This window comes from Notamacropus eugenii, chromosome 5 (genome assembly GCF_028372415.1).
Source record: "Notamacropus eugenii isolate mMacEug1 chromosome 5, mMacEug1.pri_v2, whole genome shotgun sequence".
NCBI classification, from domain to species: Eukaryota; Metazoa; Chordata; class Mammalia; order Diprotodontia; family Macropodidae; genus Notamacropus; species Notamacropus eugenii.
In genome coordinates this window covers 227,260,024-227,281,965 of record NC_092876.1, presented here as the reverse complement: position 1 = coordinate 227,281,965, position 21,942 = coordinate 227,260,024, and the positions used below count along the sequence as shown (strand labels likewise).

Sequence of the window (21,942 nt, the reverse complement as noted above, 5' to 3'; positions counted from 1 at the left end):
TTATTGATTAACTGCCTATAGAATGCAGGTGCAGGATCCTCCAGACTCAGTGTTAATTGTTTAAGGATGGTTGTTTTGACAGCTTTTGAGACATTGGACTACTTTGGTCCTTCTCCCTTCTCTCTCATTCTCTCATTCTTTCAATGACCACTTGACACAGAAGTCAAGGTATGGTTTGCAAAAGAATGAATGAAGAAAGATTGTTGGAAATCTTTGGGGAAATGTTTGATATAACCACTCTAGATTTGTCATAGTGAATTTAATATTATATATGGATAGGTAAATGAATAGATAGATAGATAAATAGATATATAGACAAACAGACAGACAGACAGACAGATAGATAGATAGATAGATAGATAGATAGGTAGATAGATAGATAGATATTCCTTTATCAAAGCTCTAAAGCTTTATCTAAAGCCTCTAAAGGGCATAGGATGGTCACTGATGATCACTGACTCTGGCAAACTTTTGATCTAATTGAATAGATAAGACAATTTGAGAAGTTTAAATGGCAATAAGCAATAATGTAGCAATATGTAAATGAAAGGAAAAATGAGAACAATGCATATATTCCTGTACATCTAAAAAGATGTAATGATAAGATTGATGTGAGAATCCTGGGAAGTGGTAAATGATAAGCTCCTGGAATGCTTGGCACACTGATTAACATTGTTTGTTTTAAGGAGTTTTGAATAGGTATTAAATACAAAACCTGATTAAAAATTGGATTCTGATACTTTGCATTTTGTGGTCACAACTGAAAACATATCAACTTCTTCTTATATTCCCTTCCCCTCATGTATGTTTTTCTCCTTACTGTTTTTCTTGCTTTTTATTCAGGGCTCTTTAAGGACCCAAAACAGATTTAAGGCTAACCAGACAAAAAGATGGCAAGACCCAGCAATTTCAACTACTTCACCAAAAAATCTCTTGTTCTTGCTGAAGAATGCACTGATACCAGGAAAAGTGAGGAGGAAGAAGGAATAGAGCCAAATATTGACTTGGAGGCTGGTAAACAAGTACCATTTTTTTATGGCAATGTTCTTCCAGGCATGGTGTCAGAACCCTTGGAAGACCTGGATCCGTACTACTTGGAAAAAAATGTAAGCATTTCCTATGGGACCAGGGAAAATGTTTCTATTTTGCCCTCCATGAATGAAAGACTTGAATTGGGATATACAAAGGCTTGATGAATAAGTAGACTGAGTAAAATTTTAAATATTGAACTCTCAAAGTTGTCTTCTTAGGTTTAATCCAAGTTCATTCTGTCACTGACATCTTGATTCCTTTACTTTTTAGGTGATAAATAAATATGATGTGGTAATCAATACAATGCAAATTTCTGGGGCCTGGGACTGTTTAATTTTTGCCTTTTTGTAACTAATCTTAACACAGTGCTTGGCACATACCATGTGCTTAATGGATGTTTATCATATTGAATTAGTCTTGGTGATAATAGTAAATATCTGATATGCTAATCCAACACCAATGACTGATCATTCAGCAAGCAGCCAATCAACATGTATCTAGTGCATGTCTACTCAGTGATAAACAATGTGCTAAATATTCTAGGAAAAACAAGTAGACATAACTTCCGCCAACAAGGAAACAAGTGAATAACTTACAAGTGAACTAAGAGGGAAGATTAGAACACAAATCACTATTCCACTATGTGCAATATGAAGATTTGATATTTATATAGTTTTTTTTAAATTTTGGGGAAATTTTACATAATTTATGTGCACTGAAATTATGAATAACCTCTGAGGTAGGTACACTATTTTGACTGATATTGGTCGCATTAAACTATTGTGTCACTGATATTTCAATAAAAACAAACCTTGTATGTAAGAGACTTGTGTGAAAAAAGACTCATCTTCATTTAGTATTTGAGCTTTAAAAACTTTTTCAACCTAAATGTAAAACATAAATTTATCCCTATTGGATTTGTCACTCACTGTTTAATGTTGTTGAGATATTTCTTGGGTCATGGTATTATCATTTGATAAATTAACTCTGCCAGTTTTGTATCATCTGCTAACTTTATAAATGTCCTCTGTCTTCATCCAACTCATTGTTAAATTTTTTAAAAAGATATGAGCAAGTACAAAGACTTAAGACATCCCACTAGAGACTTTCCTACAGTGTGACATTCCTTTAGCCATTTTCCACTTCGTGTATTTATCTCTTCTTCAAAGACAAGGTCAAGTACACTGATCAACATAGATTTTTTTTGAATATATATATACAACATCATCCAAACCTAATAATTTAACTACATCAAAAGAGAAAAATGTGATTATTGTGTTTCTTCAAATGATTATATTCCATTGTAGAACAAAATATTCATAAGAATTCATTCCAGATTTTGCCTAGCATCAAAGGCACTCATCAAAATAAAATTCATCTTCATGCTCATCTTCACTAGCATTTATACAGTACTTAAAAGTTTGCAAAGTGATTTACACATTATCTCATTTGATCATCACAACAACTCATTTTACAAATGAGAAAACTGAGACTGAGAGAGATTAACTGACTCGCCTCAGGTCATAGAGTTAGTAAGTGTTAGAGACAAAATTTGAATTCAGGTCTTCCAGAGTCACCTGTTTGCAAATTAGTATAATATTTGTGATCTTTTTTTTTCCTTTGGTCTACACATTTCTTTATATTCTACATGATTTCTGAATGGTACAGTTAATAGAATGCAATTCAAATCCAAAAAAACCTGGGTTCAAGACCTCCTTCTGATACTTACTGCTATGTCAATCTTGACAAATCACTTAACCCCTCAGTTTCTAGTCTAGACAACTCCTTAAGACTATAAGTGTCAGGAAAAAATTCAACCTGAATATATAGAAAGTATTTCCTTTTTAGAAGGGAGTTTCCTATATCAATGGGACACAGTTTGCCAACTGTCCCTATCTTTATGTGAAACACACTGTAGTAGGCATACAATGATGCAAAGACAATATGAGACATAGATCCTAGATCTCAAAAAGCTTACAACTTAATAGAAAATATATGGTATGCAAACACATAAATGATAAAAAGTAGAATATGAATAGAGAAAAGTAAAGACACATAAATTGTCATGAAAAGTTTGAGGAAGGATAGTACTTTCAATTTGGGGAAATCTGAGATGACTTTTTGGAATAAATGGCACTTGAATCAGTTCTTGAAAAAGGAAGAGATTTTGATAATGAAAGACTGGAGTTCCATTCCAGGCACGGGATAGTAGATATTACCATCACTGGTACAAACTGTAATCTATCTGCCCTCCTCATCCTATGCAATACTTTTCCCATGTTCTTCATAAAACCTCCAATAATGATCAAGTCAGTGCAATGGAGGTCTTCCATTAGGTCTCTTTACGTTTCTTGGGAAACATGCTGTTAACTCACTGGGCAATAACACATTTAGAATCCAAGGCCTAACCTAGCTAAATTCAAAGAAGGTCTCTACCAGGTTTCCAGCAGGATACTGACTATTTTGGCCATAGCAGTTCATGAAGATAGCCTACCGATGGAAACAGTGGTTGACCTCTGTGTCAGTGGAGAAGTTCCTACACAGACCATTCACTTCTAGAATTTAAATCTGGCCACATGTAGGTCCAATGTTTAGATCAGAGCTCTCTTCTGGGCTCTGCCACTATTAGCTATGTGGCACCAGAAGTTATTTTTACCTCTCAGTCTAACTTTCTTCATCTGTTAAGTGAGATGATTAGATGTTCTCTACTAACCTTCTGTAATCTAACCTTTTATAACCTCTAACCTTATGGAATCTATATTTGCACAGTGTCATAAAATTACAAGATACACATATATAACTAGGAGACATATACTACATACCATACACTATGCGTATATGCACATATGTGCAACATGTATATAACATAATTGTATAACGTACAGATATATTGTAATATATGTATATATTATGTTATAATATGTGTCATATGTAGGTAATATAATATTTATATATGTAATCTATATAGTATTATTTATCCTGACTAAGGAATAATGTATATCAATAGCAATTAAGTATCTGTAAAACAGGAATGCTATTTTCTCACTGTATTCTTATTTCTTCCTATAGGCTTTCATAGTGTTGAATAAAAGAAAAACCATTTTCCGATTCAATGCCTCCCCTGCATTGTACATTTTAACTCCTTTCCATATTATTAGAAGATTATCCATTAAGATTCTGGTAAATTGATATCCTTTACTAGTGACTCATCAGCAGTTGTTTTCTTAAAAGCAAAATAAAGTTAAGGGGCTACAATTATTTCAGCATTCATATCTGCCTTTTATTCCTTTCTGCACTTTGAAAGAATCTCTGATATTAGTCCATTAATTTCCTTTTAATTAAGTGGAGAAAGAAATGTACTTATCTGGAGAATAATCATGCTAGTTATCCTCATTTGAAGATGACATTTCAAATATTTGTTTCACTTTGCAAAACGCTGCAAAGTAGAGGGAGAAATGGCTTTTTGAAAGTAATTTGACAGTTATTTTATAGGAAGATGCTTTATGTTATCAACATTTAGATAACTATCCTCATCTCATATATAGGAAATCTGTAACATGATTTATCATACATTCCTTGACTCTTACCTACCTTATTCAACTTGATCCTCATGGGCACTTTCCTGTTCAACTGTGTATTTCTGACAAACCTTAAACCTCCAGACTGGAAAAATTATTTTGAGTAAGTTAACAAAATACCTTTACAGTAGATTTTAATTAAAATGTGCATTTTTCCATATTGCATCAAAGACATCATTTCTTCCTGTATCTGTTTTGTGTAGTTTTCTTTCCCTCAGGAAGATAGCTATTCACATCCTCTCCTGAACAATTCTAACATTAGGACAATTAGAAGAAAAGTACTAGTCACCTATCAGGGAAGCATTTGACTCTCTCACAGCTTTTTGGGAAAGGGAATTCCTCAGAAGCTCCTCTTTGCCCCTTGTTCTCAAGCTAACCAATATTTGACTAGCTCAGCAGGTGTTTCATCTTAGAAACTGGTTTGGTATTAATGATGTTATGCATTTTGTCAGTATTTTTTCAAGTCATAATTTTAGAAACCCTAATAATAGCATCCAAAGTTTTTCTCTCTCTAGAATCCCTGACTCTAGAGCTCCATAAGCATTTCCTTGGGTTGCAAGATGGATTTATTCTAACCCTTGCTTTGGAGCAAGAAGATAGCTAGTTCCAAGTGTAGCCACTTAAAAATTCTGCCTTTGATCTTTCTAAGAGCTATATCTGGTACACAGATTCACCCAAATTTCAAAGATTTCTTTTGTGACTATTGGTGTATCACTCTTCTATCTAATGTACCTGTGGATACTTGTCTTCAGGTTCTTTTTCATTGGACTATATACTTTTGAAATCCTTATAAAAATCCTTGCAAGAGGCTTCTGTATAGGACCATTCACATTCCTCCGTGATCCCTGGAACTGGTTTGATGTCCATATTCTTGCCTATGCGTAAGTATTTTCATATATTTTTCTTAAAATTGAAAACCAGTGATATTTTTACAAACAAATGTTTGAAGAAAAATTTAAACCTAAAGATATCCGTGAATCATATTCATTCATATTTGATATTTTACATGTTGTAGATTTCTCTTAATGAACCCTAAGTGCTATATCTTTCCATCCTCAAAATTTAGCTATAAAAGGTACCTGATTTTATTTCCATTTTCAAGCTAGGGGAATTGATGTAAAATGACTTTGTGTAATGTTCAAACTGATCCAAGAAAATGGATAGAAATTAATTTAAGAACTAGAACAACCCTTGATTCTCAGAGACTTTGATTCTTAGACAAATGTTCCTTTTGCTAGCTTGTTACTTCACTACCTACAAATGTCTTAAAAAGAATTAAATCATCTATGAAAAACAATCTTTAGATTACTACCCTAAATCTTTTAACTATGCATTAGGTAGATTTTAAATCACTCTATCAACAAATATATTAATATGGCTACTATGTTCCAGGCATTATAAACACTAAGGCCAAAAGACAAAAATAAAACAATACCTGTCCTGAAGGAGCTTACATTCTAATCAGGGATATTTAGCAATCTCTTCCTTTTATTTTTCTAAATGAAATGTTTCTTAACAGTGTTTTTAGTGGAGACATGTTTCTAGGCTTTCTTTTCAAAATATTTACTTTTGACAAAATATCTTAGTGTTTCTATCTGATACACTAAAAATTCAAGGATGGTGGTCATTTTTTCTAAATGTAATATATTTACATCCAAGTTATAGTAGGAAATATAGACTCTCCTAGTTCTGAGTATATTTTCAGAGACAACATATTTGTATGGGAAATTTGAAATATCTATGTTGCCTCCCTATTTTAGCATCTCAATTAATTTTATTAACTTGTAGAATTTATAGATGTAAGATCATGAGGTCCACCACTCTTATTACATAGATGAGAATTTCAGAGAGATGATTACTTGTCCAGAGTCACACACATAATAAATGCAGAACCAGAATTTGAGCCTATTGTATAATTAGAAACCCAGGTTTTGTGTACTATGCCACATGATCATTTGAAAATACCAAAAGAATCTTACTTGTGTACCGTATGGTTTAACTACTAAACTTCTAAATTGTACTTAGAGAAAAGCAAAGATGACTTTTGCAGGGGAGAGAGAGAAGAAGACATCTGGGAGATTTGAGAGAATCGGAGAAACGTGATGTTTGTTCTCAAGTGTTAGATGGGTTCTCATGGAAAAGAAGAATTACACTGATTAAATTTGAATATTTTATTGTAAATTTCATTCATGCTAGCAAGAAGAATAAGGAGTGCTGGTTGGCAGTAACAGTCGCAATGGATAACACCTTTCTGGTGGCCTCCCCCCAAGGGCTATATCACTATTAATCAGAGATGACACCAGGGATTCTCATTTCATCGTACAAGTTGTTCTCTAAAATCCCTTCTAGTTCTCATATTCTTTGATTTCTTTATAGTAAAATCATTTTCTTGTTGATAATAGATTTCTACTATGTGTAGAACATAATACTTGATTATAATTTTTCCTATTAAGTCAAAAAAGCATTAAAATTGATTAATATTATCATTAGTTTCCTTTAAAATCTATCTAAATTTTTAATAATTCTAATTTAACTCTACAGGTATCTGAGCATATTTGTAAACCTAGGCAGTGTTTCAGCTCTTGGAATTTTCTCATTTTTGAGAGTTTTGAAAGCTATTTCTCTAACCACAGGTAAGATATGATTTTCATAGTCTTTAGGATCATTGCCTTTCCACCCCTATGAATATTTTTGTGGGGTAGAAGGAGCTTGGTATAATTGTATGTGAACTTCCTGATTACAGTTATCTAATAATAATAATTTTTTATCTATATCTATATCTATATATGCAGGGACAATATGACGACATTCCGAAATTGAGAAATTTTAGAATTGTTTAGCTCCTAGAATCACAGATTTAGAGCTGTGAGAAAACTGAGCTGGCTATAATATAACTTCCCTTGTCTGAACTGTAAGGAACCAGAATCCCAGAAAAGTGAAGTGATTTGGTCAAGGTTATGGGCACGTAGGTACTGTAGTGGATAGAGTACTGGGCCTGAAGTCAGGAAAATATCCTCCTGAGTTCAAATCCAGCCTTAGACCCTTTAGCTGTGTGACTCTGGGCAAGTCACTAAACCCTGTTTGCCTCAGTTTCCTCATCTGTAAAATGAGCTGAAGAAGGAAATGGCAAATTGCTCCAGTATCTCTGCCAAGAAAACCCTAAATGGGGTCATGAAGAGCCAGACATGACTGAGTGACTAAACAACAACAACATAGGTATTAAATAGCAGAAATAGAATTCAAACCCTGGACCCCTGACTCTAAATCCAGGGCTCTTTCTTCAGTATCACACTTAGAAAACCATTTCAGTCTTAGAGTCTCATTAAATGATAATATTTCTTTGGTCTATGAAAGCTATGTAAGCATGTTTGGTATAGGAAAGTATACCAAAGAAATGGATTTGAAATCAGTGGTCCTTGGCTCATTTATCTGATCCTAAGTGAGTCTCTTAACCTCTATAGGCCTTAGTTTCCCCCACTAATAAATGGAGGAGAATCTGCTAAAGAACCTCGAAAGTCGTTTACCACTCTGAAACTATGAAGCCTTTGGTAGTTACTTGCTAATTTTTATTTTAGGAGTGGCTAGAAGAATAGGAAGGGATGAAATTATTTTCATCGTAAATCTTGTTGTGTGATTATAATGCTATCAAAAAACAAATAATAATCTCTTTTAAATAATGCCACTATTCAAAATCAGATTTAAGAGTTTTAATTCAAAATTATAGGTCTCCTGGTCAATGTTCTCACCTACCTTAGCCTTTTTGTGAAAACTAGGGCATTATGGGTATCTAGGTGGTACAATGGATAAAGCACCAGGTCTGAACACAAGACTAATTTTCCTTAGTTCATATCTGGGCTCAGACGCTTACTAGCTTTGAGATTTTGGCAAGTCACTGAACCCTGTTTGCCTCAGTTTCCTCATCTGTAAAATGATCTGGAGAAGGAAATGACAAACCAATCTAGTACCTTTGCCAAGAAAACCTCAAATATTGTCACAAAGAGCTGGACACAACTGAACAAGAAGAAGAACAAGGTCACTTGGGGATACAGTCATTTATTTGAAGCATTACATATGTTTTGCAGCAAAAAAAGAATAGTAATGTATTCAGTTAGATACTTAATTTCATTTTCCCCTTCCTCTTTTTAGGTACAAGGATTATCATTGGAACCCTGACTCGATCAGCAAAGATGTTTTGTCATGCAATGATCCTAATTCTGTTTTGTTTGAGTGTCTTTGCTGTCATGGGGATGCAGCTATTCATGGGCAGCCTAAGGCATAAATGTTTACCATGGCCTCAGGAAGAGAGAAATATGACTGATATTCTGTTGGACGATGAAAGTAAGCCCCAGAACTCCAAAAGTGTGCAGTGTTCCAGCAAATGTATTGATGCTGAACTTCAGTGAAGTCACAATGCCTCACAGGCATTTAGTTGATTTGGGCATGAATCTAGAGTTTTATGGATTTTTTCTATATCTTTCTTTTGTCAGCTTCAGTTGCAAAGATCTCATTTATGTCTCCAGGTATTCCAATCAAGGATAACTAAGAATGGAAGCTCTTACTTGTGAAATTTGTGCTTAAAAAAATTATCTATGGGATCATAAGGCCATGATTAGCAGTCAGTCAACTAGCACTTATTAAGTACTTACTCTGCAACAGGCAGTGTACTAAGCTATGAGAGTACTAACTATATAAATTATATGCATACATACATATACAATATGTATATGTGTACATGTATATATGTATATACATATGCTCGTACGTGTGGGTATAAATAGGTATCTGTGTGTAGATATGTATATGTATATAAATGGATAGATATCACTAAATACAAGCAGAAATAGAATCCCTGCCTTCAGGGAGCTTGCTTTCTAATGGGGGATCATAGATGGAGAGCTAGAATGGATGTGAGAGGTTATCTGATCCAATTCCCTTTCTTTATAGCATCACTAGGGAGAAGCTGAAATAGGATCCTCAGAGGACCTTTTGTCAAAGGAATACAAACAATTTGTAATGATTTCTAAAAAGCATCACAGATGCAAACAAAGAAAAACTGTTGAGGCAATATGACATGGAAGAAGGATCTTTAGACTTGAAGTCAAGACCTGAGTTCAGTTTTTTTTAGTAGTATGTTTATATCACTTAATATCCTTGATCCTTGGCTTTGCAGTCTGCAAAATGGAAATGGTAACTGTATTATCTACCTCACAGCCTTTTTTTAAAGAAAGTAGTTTGTAAATCTTTAAGGATTAAAGAAATATGAGTTGTTTACATTTTCACCTCAGTATTATACAAACCAACAAACTAAATACATTAATGCAATTTCAATTCTTATTCCTTTATAAGAATTCAGATCTTTACTGCTTATTGAAAATCCTGTGAATTGTGCTTTATTCTAGTCTGTCAGAAGCATAATCAGCCTTTTTCCATATTCAAATTATCAACCAATCAAATTTCAACATATCTTTTGACCAGTTAAAAATAAATGTTGACATAGTTTGTTCTTGATTGTCAAGTGCTGCTTCGAGAATCTCTTGCTTTCAAATGATTTATTGACTTATTGAAATGATAGCCTTATATGCATCAAATGAAGAATAATTTTAAAATCATAGGCAAATATTTTTCACATATAATATGTATATGCACATATATATTATATGTATTGTGTATGTATGTGTGTGTATATATGTGCATACATATATATCAATCTTTATGGCATTTTTCTCCATTTCAGAACTCTCATGATTCAGGTGTTTGTCTTATTTTCTTGGCATTTTTCAACATCCCACTATTGATCACTGGATTCTTTATTTCTTTCTCCCTACACTTCTCTGGTCTCTCCTCTCTCACTGTGCATTTAGTTTTATTGTAACAGATCAATTTGTACAATTTCACATTAAAACTGAACATAATTATTTCAAGTGAATGAAAAGGAAAATTTGACAATAAAAGACCAAAATTACACTAGGGAACAACAATTCTAAACTAAAACTTTTATTTTCTATCTTCCATTGACTGGAAAAACTAAAGACATCATTAGGGGAGGATTTTTAAGACTGTCATCTTAATCTGCAAAGTTATCTGATAAGTTCACAATTAAACATGTAAAAAGGTAGAAACTAGGATATTAAAATATCTGTTTAATCCACTCAACTAACTGGCTATAACATATGTCTTATAAGTTATCAAAAAGAGAGTGAGAAAAAAGAAAGAGAGAGAGCAACAGAGAGACAGAAAGACAGAGAGAGAAAGAGACAGAGACAGAGAAAACAGACAGATTTGTGTTGAGCTATCTATATATACAGAGACATATTCCTATCTCTGAATCCAGTGTATAGAGAGAAAAGGAAAAAATGATTGAAATCTAAGCACTCCTACACAAAGGTCTCATTCCTTTTGGTTCTAGCAATGTAAAGAAAACTTCATTATTTTTACACAGAATGCTGTTAATTGATCCTATAAACATTTTTATCAAGAAGGGATAAAATGAACTGGGAAAAGAATTATTTGGTAGATTCTTTTCCTACTTTTTTCTTCTCACTCCCGCCTTCCAGTTGCAAATCATAATGTAAAGGGGGGAAAAAGGCAAAAGCAGGGAAAAGGAGAATGAACAGAGACAGAAACAGAGATATACACACAAAAAAACATAAAGAAAGGCAGAGGCAAAGAGAGAATACCAGAATTGAGGGCACCTGAGCACAAGAGAAAATTTTAAAGTAAAAAGATTTAATTTTCTTCCAGGGACTGGATAAAATTTTTAAAAAGGTAAGAGGAAATTTGCAACCCACCAGTGTTGTTAGCCATCTTTTTTCTTCATCTTCCTCTCTTTTCTCTTCATTTTCATTACCTTCTTCACTGATGTCCTCCATTCCTTCCTCCTTCTCCTTATCATGGTCATTATTATCATGGTCATCATCATCATCATCATCATCAACATCATCATCATCATCATCATCATCATCATCTCCTCTTTATCTCCCATATGAAAAACCAAGTCATATTGAGTATGAGACCAAGTAGTGAGGGGTTGCCGGATGTCATCTTTGATGACCTCTCCTAGTTCATCTACAACTTCATCAGAATTGTTGGTGAACGAAGAAGGAAAGCTTTCTGCCTCCTTGTGTTGCCTCCTCCACCTGGCTTCATTGTTATATTAAACAAAATTTCGTTTATGAGTAGTTTGTCACATTGGTTCTTGCCCTATACACTTGAACCAATACAGTGAAGAATAATCTCTCTTTCATTTAATCAGAAAAGTTTTCCTCATTAAGGAAACTCATTAAAGTTATCAGTTATTTCTATATCAGGGTGAATATATCTGAAAGTGGGTGACAAGTTGCAGTCTGACCATATCACCATCCCTGCTCAGTAAACTCCAGTGGCTCCCAGTCACCTCCAGGATGAAATAGAAAATCCTCTGTTTAGAATTCAAAGCCCTTGACATCACTTGCCTCCCCACCATGTTAGTCTTCTTCTTCCTTCCATCCCCACCATGCACTCCATCACACTGGCCTCTTTGCTGTTTCTAAAACTCAACACTCCATCTCCTGGCTCTGAACATTTCCACTGTCTGGCCTCCATGCATAGATTGCTTTTCCTTCTTATCTCTGCCTCTCAACTTCTTTAAGTTTCAGTGTTGGCCTTCTGTTGATTATCTCCAGTTTATCTCATATATAGCTTATTTGCACATAATTGTTTTAAATATCATATATGTAAATATGATTATTTACACATCCTTTACAAGTTGTCTCGCCCATTAGATTGTAAACTCCTTAAGAGCAGGGATGACCTTTGGTCCTTTTTGTATCTCCAGCACTTAGCACAGTGCCTGGCACATAGTAGGTACTTAATATATGTTTATTGACTGAAGGACATAAAGGATTCTGAAGCAGTCATTATGAAATAGTGGAAAGAGCACTGGATTTTGATCCTTGAGGTTCAATTGCCTAAGATGATACTATCTTTGTGACATCGAACCAGTCCCATAAACTCCCTAGGTCTTATATTTTTTTCATCTGTAAAATGTGAGGATTGAATTAGATGATTTCTCATGTTTCTTCTACCCCTGAATCTCTATTTTTATGAAATGCAACCAGGGCAAATGTCACCCACTGCACAATTTGGCTTAGAGATGACCCTGAATACATGATACAGATATAACAGGAATCTAAGATTCTGAGTAGTGGTGCAAGTTTAATGTATTTTCTCATTCACATTTTCAGGATATGACGCTTTTTGTTCAGTAGGAGAAATTAATCCTTTCCTTTGTGGCAACAGTACATTTGCTGGGTAAGTAGTATTGTGCTGTTTTGGGTTGTGTTTTCCTTCACAGACTTCATCAGATGATAGGATATCAATCTGCTGACAAATATTCCCTGAGAATCTGTTATATGCAAAGCATTGAGAGATACAAAGAGATTTAAGATAATATCACCATGACTCAAGTTTATATAATCCTTCATAGTTCGTAAAGCTCTGTCCTCAAAAATGAATGTTGAAGTTCAGGTAGTTCAAATGTTCTCATTCCCACGTTATAGATAAAGAACCTGAGACTTAAAGGGGAAGTCCCTCTTAACAGGTAGTAGCAAAAATCTCAGAGTAGGAAGGGACCTCAGAGTCCATTAGGTCCGTTCTGTACCCAAACAAGAATCTACTGTGTCTACAACCTGCCAAGTGGTCTAGCCTCTACTTGAAGCCTCTAGTGAAGGGGAGGCTGTTACATCCTGGAGCAGCTGAGTCACCTTTCAGATAGCTGATTGTCATTGTCCCTGTGAATAAAGATAATAAAAGGCATCTTAATTAAAAGATATTCTGGGGAAAAAATTTTTTTGCAGAAATTACTTAAAATATGATATAAACTAGCCTGCTTGTTTTCCCTGTGCCATTTTAGTTGAAAGTATTCAATTCAGCAAGGGTCTACCATGTGCCACATACTGTGCCCCAAGTTCTATAGGGGATAGAAAGATGATTAGGATATTTTCTCTGCAGACAAGGAGCTTATCCAATACTAAAAAGTGTAGCACAATCTCATTAGCCAAACACGTTTGAAAAAAAGTGATATGGCTCTCATAAAAGATGCAGGTTGATTCTGACTCCCTATGTAACTGAAAGTGGAACACCTGGCATTCTGTCCCACATTTAGGGGAGGGAAAGCTGGTTTAGAACATAGGATCGATTATTTGTCTCTTGAACAGATCAAAAATAAACTAAAGTAAATTAATTCTTTCTCTTTTTATGTGTAGTCGATGTCCAGAAGGATATTTATGTGTGAAAACTGGTGGAAATCCTGATTATGGCTACACAAATTTTGATAACTTTGGTTGGGCTTTATTGTCCCTATTCAGATTAATGACCTTGGATTTTTGGGAAAGCCTTTACCAACAGGTGAGAATCAAGTCATGTGCTGCATTTTTATTAATGACATAAAACCTTGTCTAATTTCATCAAATTTATCATCATGTAGGATTTTTTAAAAGCTTTTCATTTTTAAAAACCAATCTACTTGTTAACACTTAAAATGGGATTTATACTGTATTTTCAGAAGCAATGAAATAAATTTTTAGGGACTAATTATTGGATCACAAGCTTTATTGATATTTTTCTGGAGGTCTACTTGATCATTAGTTCCACTGTCACTTCCCTTTACAAAATATTATTTTGTTGGTTAAAAATAGGTTAGTGTGGAGTAATTGAAAAAGCAAAAGACTTTCACTAATAAGCTATTAAATGCAGCATATTGTAGTTATTTTGAATAATTGAATTTTAGCAAATTCCATTCAGATGGTCATTGTAAATTTATATGGTCAAACTTTCAAAGCACAAATTGATTGCTGCTTCCAAGACTCTGACAGGATTAGAGCCAGAGAACTAATGTAATCTCTAAATTTACTTTGACAATATAATTTATTTTATAGTAAATGATGGTGATTCACATTTATTTTGAATTTTACCGCTTACAAAGCATTTTCTTCACAACTCTATGAGTTAGGTCCTACCACATTGTTATATACATTTTCAATATGATGGAAATAAAGCTAAAAAGGTCCATTTTTCTAGTACTTTAATAGGGTTTGTAATCTTCATCACCATCTCATCTCATTGCTTCAACACTCTATTAGTCTAAGACAGGGATGAAGCCTTAGAGAGAGATGGCTGGGTGAGAGTTTGCTTATAGTTGTCAACTTGGCTCTGCCACTTGGGTTGTTTTCCCCAGGGTTTCCCAGAAAAAAAAAGGGGTGTAGGATGTATTCAGGGAGGACTAATACCTTTGGTGTGATGACTGCCGAGCCCTTTTCGGAGATCTTTCCACCTTTGGTGTCCACCTAACTCTCACCTGTGGCTCCAAGAAGCTGCAGTATGCATGGTGGCTGCACTCCAGTAAACCATTTCATCAGATGGGCCAAACCAGGTTGAAGGTAACCAAGGGGTCCTAAACCCATTGGTGAGTTAGGGGAGTGTCTACCCCAAGCATGTGAAGAATTCCTCTGGTGGAACGGGCAGATGAGAACAATTTGTTCCAATGACCATGAAAGAAGAAGAAGCAGGCAATGTGGAACACTTAGAGCTTAGTTAGACACTGATGACGCCAATATCATCCACTACATCCTGAGTCATCTCCAGCCATCTTGACTCTGTTCTGTTGCTGGACTATGATGACTCTGGAGGAGAAAGTGAGGCTGACTACTTCATGCAACTCTGCCTCACTTAAATACAATTTACTCAAAAATCAAAAGACATCACCCATAACATTTCACTATTATGCCTCAAAGTCCTGTGGTGACAGGCAAGTGATGAAGCAACTGGTGAGGATACATTGGGAGCTGTAGTCACAACCCTGCCCACAGGCAGGCCAGGTCATAGGGTCATTTTTCACTGGAAGCAGCAGTGGGACTGGATAGCCCCCTGGGTGTCTGAGCAGTCTTTTAAGGATGGCACTGCTCACCTCCTGGTGTGAGGAAGGGGACTAGAAAAGGTGCTCCAAACATTGTCTGCTTACCCAATGCTGGCCTGATTACTGAGGCAGGCAGGGAATCCCACTATGCAGTGGAAACACAAAAAAATGTACAGAATGTATGAAAACATCTGCAAAGATGATTCCACTCACCATTGACACATGGAATGTGCACACACTAAGAGACAACACAAAATACAGTAGACCTGAAAGAAGAACTGCTCTTGTTGCAAGAGAACTAAATAGGTATTACACCCAAATTGTAGCCCTGAGTGAAACAAGGTTGACAAATGAAGTCTAGCTTCCTGAAGTTGGAGCTGGATACACCTTTTTCTGGAGTGGGTGCAGTGAAGGGGAGAGCAGTGAAACTGACATGGGTTTTGCAATCAGAATTAATCTAATCAGCAAGCTGATAATGCCTGCCAAAAGGAGCGAATGACAGGCTCATGAAAATGTGATTGCCACTTACAGGAAAATGCCATGCCACCATCATCAGTGCCTATGTACCCTCCATGACAAACTCTGATGAAGTCAAAGAAAAATTTTATGAAAACCTAGAGACCTTTAACATCAATGTGTCAAAAGAGAACAAGCTCATAATTCTGGGTGACTTTAATGCTAGAGTAGTCCCAGACTATCAGACTTGGAGTCCTAGGAAGGAATGGAGTTGGAAACAGCAACAGCAATGATCATTTTCTGCTGAAGACTTATGCATAGTATGACCTTCTCATCACCAACACTGTTTTCCATTTACCTAAACAAAATAAAACTTCATGGATGCACCCTTACAGCAAACATTGGCACCTAATAGACTATGTGACTGTAAGGAGAAGAGAGACAAGATATGAGAATGACAAAGGCAATGTGTGGTGCAGAGTGCTGGACTGATCACACACTTATCCTTTCCAAGCTAAATATTTGCATTTATCAAAAGCACTGCCCCCAAGGCAAAATGACTACCAGAATAATTAATGTCAACAAATTAGAGCTCTTCTCTGAGCCTGAACAGTTTGTTGCTAAGTTGGAGGGAAAGTTGAACCAACACACAGTTGGCAACAGGGGAGCAGAAAAGAAGTGGGCAGCTTTCAGAGAATTGGTGTACAACACTGCATATGCTCATCTGGGTCAGAACACTCACAAACACCAAGACTGGTTTGATGAAAATGATGGGGAAATTCAGAAGCCACTAAATGGAAAACAAGAACTCCACAGGATTTACCAGCAGAATAGTTCATCCACCTCTAAGAAGGCAGCATTTAATTCCATCAAAAGCAAAGTACAAGCAAAGCTTAGAGAGATGCAAAGTTCCTGGCTCAGTAATAAGGTAGATGAAATTCAGTTTTATGCTGATAGTAACAATCCAAAGTGCTTTCATGATTCCGTGAAAGCTATTTATGGACCAAAAACCTATGGTGCATCACAACTGCTCAGTGCTGTTGGAGCCACACTGATTAGCGATAAGGACATGATCCTAGAGAGATGGGCTGAACACTTCCATAGTATTCTCAACAGACCATCATCAATCAATACTGAAGTCATTGACCATTTACCTCAGGTTGAAATTAGTCTCCTAAGCTGAACTTCCAACTGAAGAAGAGGTTTTGAGGGCCATTAGGTTCCTTTCATGTGGCAAAGCACCTGGTGCTGATTCTATTCCAGCTGAGATTTACAAGGTAGGGGGACCATTGCTCGTACAAAAGTTGACTGAAATGTTCCAGGTTATGTGGCAAGAGGAGGTTATCGCCCAGGAGTTCAAGGATACCTCCATTGTCCCTCTCTATAAAGGTAAAGGGAATAGATTGTCCTGCGACAATCACAGGAAGATCTCTCTCTTAGTCATTGCTGGCAAAATTCTTGCTAGAGTCCTTCTTAATAGGCTGATCCTTCACCTGGAAGATGGTTATATACTTGAGAGCCAGTGTGCTTCAGAAGGGACCAAGGAATAGTCGATACGGTGTTTGCTGCCCAACAACCCCAGGAGAAATGGCGGCAGCAGAACAGAGGTCTGTACAAAACGTTTGTAGATTTGACCAAGGCCTCTGATACTGTTAATTGTGTAGGCTTATGGAAAATTATGTCAAAATTTGGTTGCCCGGAGAAATTCTCAATATTCTAAGTCAATTTCATGATGGCATGTTTGCCCTGGTTCCAGATAATGGGCAATGCTCTCATGCCTTCTCAGTCACCAGTGGAGTGAAACAGGACTGTGTGCATGCTCCCATGCTTTTTAGCATGATGTTTTTAGCCATGTTGACAAATACTTTCAATAAGGATGAACAAGAGCAGTTCTTCTTTCAGGTCTACTGGATTTTGTGTTGTCTATTAGTGTGTGCACATTCCGTGTGCCAATGGTGAGTGCATCAAGGTAAACTACCATACTGATGGTAAATTCTTCAATTTGAAAAGGCTACAAGCCAAGACCAAAGTGGAGGGAGTGTTGGTACATGATTTTCTGTTTGTGGATGGTTGTGCACTCAATGCAGCCTCTAAAGCTGAGAAACAACAAAGTATGGATCAATTCTCTGCTGCCTGTGCTAGTTTTGGCCTAATAATTAACACCAAGAGAACACAGGTGCTCCATCAGCCATGACCATACCATCCATATGTGGAACCATGGGTTACAACAAATGGAGAAGTTTTGAATACTGTGGCTAAGTTCACTTACCTTGGTAGTGTACTTTCCAAGGATGTGCACCTTGACAATGAGGTTGATGCACACAGTGCCAGAGCTAGCTCAGCGTTTGAGAGGCTCCAAAGAAAAGTTTGGGACGACGAGGTATTTGACTGACTACCAAACTCAAGGTCTACAGAGCCGTTGTGCTGACCTCATTGTTATATGCTTGTGAAACATGGACAGTCTACCAGTGTCATGCCAGGAAACTAAATTGCTTCCATTTGAGCTGTCTTAGGAAGATTCTGAAGATTACCTGGCAGGATAAGGTACTAGATGTTGAAGTCCTTCCTCGAGCTGAACTGCCAAGTATTCAAACTATGTTTCAAAGAGAGCAACTCCAATGGGCTGACCACATTGTTCAAATGTAAAATATAGTCTTGCCAAAAAAGATTATTTTATGGACAAGTCATGTGGGACTCGCGATCACATGGTGTCAAGAGGAAACAATACAAAGATACTCTCAGGTTCTCTCAAGAACTTTAGATTTGGCTGTACAACATGGGAGACAATGGCACAGGACTACTAAGCGTGGTGTGTCCACATCAGAAAGGGTGCTGTGCTCTGAGCAAAGCAGAACTGAGACAGCACGAAGTAAACACAGGATGCACAAATTTGGGATATCCACCCCAAATGTTCACACAGACTATCTGTACCCAACCTGTAGTAGAGCATTCTGAGCTTGTATTGGTCTGATCAGCCACAGTCGAACACACTGAGATTTCACTGTAACATGGTGATGTCATTTTGATCCTCTTTGAACATGGACAACCACCGACCAATCCCAGAAAAAAGACACCTAATCTCTTACCCCATTAACTCTATTCTGCTGGGGGATGGAGAGTATAACCAGTCTTCTCACTGCAGCATGAACCTGGCACAGTCTAGGACAGATCAATGTAGAACTATGGTGGAACAAGCCAACAGAAACCAGACCTTAATTGTAGGAATCAGACCTCAGATCAAGATTAGAATAGACTGGAAATTGTGATGAAATTCCCCCTTCATAGTGAGACTAAAGAGACTTGGTTCCACTGGAAACTTTGCCCCTGTTTTCTTTGAGTATTTGCTGGTTAGGACAATCTTGGTAAGTTCTAATCCTTCAACTGCTTCCCTTGATCTTTCTCCTCCTGGAGATGATTCTGGCCAGTGGAAGAAAAAGACTGGAATCAAATGGAAAAAGTAGTTTCATTGTAGTTTTGCTACTTGAAAGCTTCTTTACAATTACCCTATTAGATTTTAATAAACCATATGTTTGTTAAAAATAAATTGTCTATGAATGAGTTTGATTAATTTACCATAAGAAGTTTCCCTAAGGTTGTATAGGAGATCAGGGCAGAAGACATCTCAGGACTGCAAAAAGGAGCAATCTACTCTATTTAGTCTGAATGCCCTCTGCCCAAAAACTAGCACTGAATACCTTCTAATGTAGCCAACTGCAAGGCTTTTATTTATTTTTATTTATACTTAATGTGTGACCCTGAGTGAGTCACTTAACCCCTGTGCTTCAATTACATCATGTTTAAAAAAATAGAGATAATAATAATAATAATACCTACTGCCTAGGGTTATTGTGATTGAAGATCAAATGAAATCATATTTGGAAAGTGTTCTGCAAATCTAAAGTGTTATATAAAGGCTAGCTATTACTATTACTGTTATTCTCTCATAAATTTAATTTCCTAGATAGGAATTTACTAGAGAAAGAACAGAGTTTATTATAATCTCACATATGTCCTTTGAAAATTGGAGTTATATATTACAGACATATCATATGTAGTGATACATTTGGAGTTAGAGCACCTATGTCTTCTTGGGTAGGTCACTTCTAAGTCTTACTGTCCCTATTTAGAAAATTAGAAAATTGTTAAATGACTCACTCAAGGTCACACATTAAGTATCTGAGGTCACATTTGAACTTAGGACTTCCTACTTCAGGGTTCTATCCACTAGAGCACATAACTACATAGTGATAACTTTCATAACAATTTTTGTCTCAAAGCATAAATAAAAATAAATAATATGAAATATAAGATAAATTAATAAAATATAAAATAAAATAAGCAAACATATACAAATGCATAAATAAGTGAAATATAAAATTAAAAATTAGTAAATAAAATTTTTAAAAATAAAAATAACTTTTCTCTCTTTCTCCCTCCATCCTGGTTTAGATCTTACAAGCCACTGGGAAGATCTCCATGCTGTTTTTTGTGGTTGTAATTTTCTTTTGCTCCTTTTATCTGGTAACCTTGAAATTGGCTGTAGTTGCCATGGCTTATGAAGAACAGGATCGGGCAACCATTAGAGCAGCAAAGAGAAGACAGGTGAACTATCAAGCCACGTTATACCGACACAAGAGAGAGCAAGAAGCTGCTCAGGTATTATTATTGTGACTTTAAAAGACTTCGTAGAAACAAAGGGCTTGAACGGACCTTCAGAGGCCTGGCTGTGTATCACCCTGCTTCCAAATTAATGTTTTTTTATCACTTCATTGAAGTTATTTATTACTTGATTTGAAATATCCTAAAAGGAAGCACACTGGTTTGGCAAGAATGGTCCAACCATTTGTGACAGTGAACTTGATGGCTCGAAAGGAACCAAGATGTCCAGGGACTCAGATGTGGAGTCTTTTGCTACTCAGTGTCATAACCAGTTCACCTAGATCTCTTCTAAATCCAAAACTTCACTGCTGAGGATTTTCCTTGGCTTCTATTTGATGACTTCTATTTTAGTTTTAGAAATTTTATATTTCTCTAATGTACTGTAGAAACTATTGATCTGAAATACCAATTTTCTATAATTAGAGAATTAGTTTCTATTACATTTATTATTTATTATTATGCATTAATAAACAAATTCTATTTGCAGAACTTAATGAGCTATTTTGAAAATGTATAGCTCATTTTCAATCTAGTTATACATACAGATCAGTTGAAGCTTCATTTATTTCTTGTTTTTATGTGACAGGGAACTAAGGAAAGGTACTTTTCTGGCCTACAGATTTGACTTAAGATTAAAGCAATAATGCCTTTATAAGTAATACAATAGCTACAGGCTAAAATACAATAAAACTCTATAACACTACCAGTGTTGGGGATAAGAGTGATACCTATTTCATGGCCTTTCCAAGGAAAAAGAACCATATCTTCCTTTCTATATTTGGCCAATATTTGAATTACAAATTAAGTCCATATTGAACTGACTCACAACATACTGCCTTGCTGAATTTTTTTGAGAATATTTCTTGGTGTTGCTACTAAAGTTATATTTAAACTCTGGCCTAACAGGCAATGACAGTTATTGGAGCAGATGAAAAGAAAAAGATTAGCAAAGACGAAAGTTCTTCAGAAACATCCAATGAGATCTCCGATCTTACTAATCAGAGGGTGGAACAAAGCAAAAAAGAGAACCAGGAGAAGGAGGTTGATAGAGAGGAAAAGGAAATCGATGCAAAATTGCATCAATTTGAATCAGAAGACTGCATCAGAAGGAAAGTTTCCCGTCATGTTATAAACACTCAGACAATAAAGCATAAAAAGGAGTCATTTACACAGCAGGTAACCACCTTCTTATATGACTGATGATGAGATAAGCAAATTTCTAAGGACTACTTATCCTAAACACATAGTCTTTTTGTTTAATAGGGAGGGGGAAATGTGTATTTGTGGGAGGGGGTAAGGGGTTAACTTTACGGAGAAAAGATAAAT

General features: G+C 35.9%; 1 protein-coding gene across 1 annotated transcript in view; it reads left to right on the top strand.

The window, feature by feature from the left end:
* Positions 1 to 21,942, top strand: part of LOC140505811 (sodium channel protein type 9 subunit alpha-like) — a 127,640-nt gene that overhangs the window by 33,769 nt on the left and 71,929 nt on the right. Inside the window, 10 exon segments of the mRNA XM_072612197.1 lie at positions 844 to 1,106; positions 4,102 to 4,220; positions 4,624 to 4,713; positions 5,363 to 5,491; positions 7,152 to 7,243; positions 8,757 to 8,948; positions 12,833 to 12,899; positions 13,853 to 13,994; positions 20,407 to 20,613; positions 21,523 to 21,792. Coding sequence (XP_072468298.1) covers positions 891 to 1,106; positions 4,102 to 4,220; positions 4,624 to 4,713; positions 5,363 to 5,491; positions 7,152 to 7,243; positions 8,757 to 8,948; positions 12,833 to 12,899; positions 13,853 to 13,994; positions 20,407 to 20,613; positions 21,523 to 21,792 — 1,524 coding nt within the window. The 5' untranslated portion in view covers positions 844 to 890.